This window comes from Loxodonta africana, chromosome 4 (genome assembly GCF_030014295.1).
Source record: "Loxodonta africana isolate mLoxAfr1 chromosome 4, mLoxAfr1.hap2, whole genome shotgun sequence".
NCBI lineage: Eukaryota > Metazoa > Chordata > Mammalia > Proboscidea > Elephantidae > Loxodonta > Loxodonta africana.
The window spans coordinates 53,968,410-53,971,978 of NC_087345.1; the positions used below are offsets into that span (position 1 = coordinate 53,968,410).

Genomic DNA, 3,569 nt, shown 5'->3' on the forward strand with positions numbered 1-3,569 from the left:
CACATTTAAAACGTATTTCTTAGGTTTACATAAAAAATGAAAGTACTAATATTATTTACAAAAATACATTAAATAACACTAACAGTAAAAAGCAATGTTCTCCCTTTGCTTTAGACAGGAATGAGCTTTTTTGGAACATGGCACTAAAGGATCCCCTTAATAAAATTTAATATATTACAAAACCAACCAAACAAACAAAATAAGGGTGCTAGACCCAAACCACTAGCTGTTCCAAAAATAAAAGCCCTAAACTAAAGGGGCTTTTTCATCTGATTGTACACAACAGTTTCCGAGAAGTTTCTTTTGTGACTATGTCTCCTTCCTTTTTATAAACTCCCCGGGTTTGAGTTCCTAAATATTAATGTAATGTGACCTAATCTAAAGGATTAGGCTTCGGAGAGTGGGTGGGATCTTCCTGTTGCGTGGAGAATATTCCAAGCGGACTAGAAGTCACTTCTCAACCACCTCCTCCACGCCGGGGAGTTTGCATTCTTCGGAGGAAATGCTGTCCACGATGGAAGAAAGGCATCGAAGGCTACTCGAGGCTGACGAATCAATGCTTGCCCCGCCTAAGCACAGAAAACAAACACAGACACACCAAACATAACACCCAAGGAAGGAAGAACCAGGCAGTCGGCGCGCCGCCCTGCTTTGGAAGCGCAGAAGGACCCGGTCCCTGCGCACAAGGAGCGCCCTTTTCGCGGAGTGCGTCCCGGCTTGCGCTCCAAGTCCTGACACGAACGCGCACGCCCTCCCCCTCCCAGGAGGTTCTCTGTCGCACCCCAATGCCTTTTACTTTACCTTCCTTGGCAGTTATCACGAGCCCCCTGGAATGATCCGAAACACTTGGCCACTGGGAGCTGCAGGTGCGCAGGAAATCCGCACCCTCAAGCTGGCGGGAAAACCAAAGCAGCAAGAGATTAGAAAAGAAACATCGGTTCCGGGGGTGAAGGTTTCTCCCTGTTTTCTCGGGCCCGAGTACGCGTTTCCTGCCTGTGGCCGGCACCCCAGCTTCACGGGTCACCGGGGGTTCATTAGAGAGGGGGGCGGAGAGGAAGGGGGAAGGGAAAGGAGAGCAAGCAGCTGGAGGTTAAGGCCCCGAGGAAGGTGTTTAATAAACCTTTGCATTTCCCGCCCCGACAGCACCTGGGCTTACATTTTCTTGCTTGAGTCGGTAACTGAAGGGGTCCACCCCTAACTCCTGCATTTTCTCCTGCTGATCCAGCCGGTGCAGCAGATCCTGCAGCCGCTCAATGTAGCTGATGGCACTCCGCAGAATCTCCACCTTGGGCAGCCTTTGATTGGGGTTGGCCACAGTTCTCCTCTTCAGTGCCTCGAAGGCCTCGTTGATTTTCTTTAGCCTCCTCCTTTCGCGCAGGGTGGCGGCTTTCCGCCGGTCGGTAGGGGCAGATTTTCTCTTGCATGTCTTGCAAGCCCAGATCAGACATTGGCCTGGGCAGTGGGGAGGCTGCAGGCCCGGGGGCGCCAGGACATGCTCCTCGCCGCTGCTGTCGCTCCCGGCTTCCGGGGGCATTTGGTCCTGGCAGGGGGACAGGGTACCATCACTCCCTGGGTACAAAGGCGAGCCCTCTGCCACTTCTAACGGCTGCAAAGTAACATTTTCCCCGTCCAAGTAGAAGAAATAGGAGCCAGTTTCAAAAAGGTCCATCATCATGTTCTCCTTCTTGGCTTCTGACTCGGTCAGAACTGGGTGATGGGCTCAAAAACCCGGAGGAACCACCCAGATGGCATTTAATTAGTGCAGTGACATAAGTCGCCCTAGCTTTATATATAGTAGCTCCTGAAACTCAATCCAACTTTTAGCTGTCATGGAGCATCAGTCTCCCAATGTGATTACAGCCAGTATGCTACAGGACATCTAGTTTGAAAGAAAACTGAGTCGTGTCGCCCCTCCCACCCCCAGAATGATGTGACAATCTATATGCAGAAAAAAGTTAAAACAAAATACACACAGAGAATCACACAATTTAAACAAAACATTGGAGGCTCCCATTTTGGGCATTTAGATGCTAACCTGCTTACAGGATAACTTCAGAACAACTGGGGATTAACACTGCCCCATTCCCCTCCCCCTGGGCTCATCTGAATTCTAAGTATAGACCGACCCATGATGAAAGATTTCAAAGGCAATAGCCATTGCTCCAAAATAGCCTGGTTAATGTTTTCAGAATGGTTCAGCTCTTTTTTCTCTCCTGCCTGTTAAAAAGATGCCATTCGTGTGATTAAAACCATTACAGTCCTTCAAAGATTATACATGACTTTCAGGCTTCATCCTCAATAGCAGCAGGTAAATCTCTTTCCTCTCTTTTATTAAGGCTGTAAGATGATTTGGGAACTGGAGGGGGCGGCTAGAGAGTGCTCAGATCCCACATTACCATCCGAAATGACTCTGTATTCTTCCATAGAGACCTTCACTGGCTATCTTTTTGGGGGGACTAACCAAGATCTGAATTCTGCACCCTTCCATGATGCAGCAGGGGTGGGATAGAGGATGGGATGCAATACATGTAATTACTTCTCCTTAAAACTAGTTTTAATGCAAACAAGATTGATATTTCAGGAATCACTTGTGGCCCCCTCCAAGATGCCCCTGTTGTGGCTCCTATTCTGCACACTGTGTGCTCACAGCTTTTTTCATTTGCATTCTCACTGTCTATTGGTTCCAAATAAGTTGTTTCATAAGACACAGAGGAGAAAGCTCACAAACCAGGCAAGGAAATAAAGACAGAATTTTTCATTGTACCTTCCCCCTGGTGGCAACTCATCCAAGTATGGTACTTGGGCAGGTCGAATAGTACAGACATGAAGTAGACAGGCCCTGGATTCCAAACACCTTTCTGCAAGTCCTAGCTAAGTAAATTCATATTTGTGTGACCATGCTTAAGTACTAGGCCTCAATTTCTTCAAGATAATGGTGGTTGCCTTATAGAGTTTTGGTGAGGATTTAATCAATTGAGATCATGCATGCAAAATATATACCTTATATTAGCAGTTTGATGAACATTAACCATTTGAAGCATAAGCCTATGTCAGTTGTAAGAGCATTTTTTATGAAGGAAATAAAGCACAGCTGTTGGAGTTTTGTTTTCTTTTTGTTTCTCTTTTGTTGTGTTTTTCCTCCCAGAGCGCTCGAGGATGCCTTCCACCTACAAGTAGCCTTTGGGCTGACGGTCAACCTTGGTTTTGGCCTTTATACTCTGTCTGAAAAACTAGATATAAACCTAAGATCATCTTACTCTATTCCAAGCTGTGATGATTATGGACTATGTTCCCTGTGACCTCATTTATTTTTATGAATAGAGTGAAATTAAGGGAAGAAAATCAAATGTCAGGCAATCTAGAAATCAGCTAAATTTTTGACTCAAGTCACTGTGATCATTCCTCACAGTCTTAACATTTGGGATGTTAAGTTTTGGCACTTTTGGCTGTTTTTATGTGTCACTTATCGTGTAGCTGCATAATTCCTTATCAAGTTCAACAACCATTTTCAAGTTTCTGGAATTGTACAAAGCACAGGGAAGAGTGATAAGAAGCCAATAAGTCCTTTG

The 3,569-nt window shown here is 45.8% G+C and overlaps 1 protein-coding gene across 1 annotated transcript; it reads right to left on the reverse strand.

Annotated features, from left to right (window-relative positions):
* Nucleotides 1-403: 403 nt before the first annotated feature.
* On the reverse strand, nucleotides 404-2,256 carry MYF6 (myogenic factor 6). The gene is made up of 3 exons (XM_003405223.4): nucleotides 1,157-2,256; nucleotides 802-892; nucleotides 404-569 (listed from the first exon to the last, which is right to left on the reverse strand). The coding sequence occupies exons 1-3, from the start codon at nucleotides 1,673-1,675 to the stop codon at nucleotides 451-453; spliced, it is 729 nt and encodes a 242-aa protein (XP_003405271.1). The 5' UTR covers nucleotides 1,676-2,256; the 3' UTR covers nucleotides 404-450.
* Between the last annotated feature and the right edge of the window lie 1,313 nt (nucleotides 2,257-3,569).

Coding starts and splice junctions, on each gene's coding strand:
- MYF6 (XM_003405223.4), bottom strand. CDS start 1,675: ATGATGATGGACCTTTTTGAAACTGGCTCCTATTTCTTCTACTTGGAC. Junction 893..1,156: donor ACCGACTCAAGCAAGAAAAT/GTAAGCCCAGGT, acceptor TTTTCCCGCCAG/CTTGAGGGTGCGGATTTCCT. Junction 570..801: donor CGTGATAACTGCCAAGGAAG/GTAAAGTAAAAG, acceptor TTCTGTGCTTAG/GCGGGGCAAGCATTGATTCG.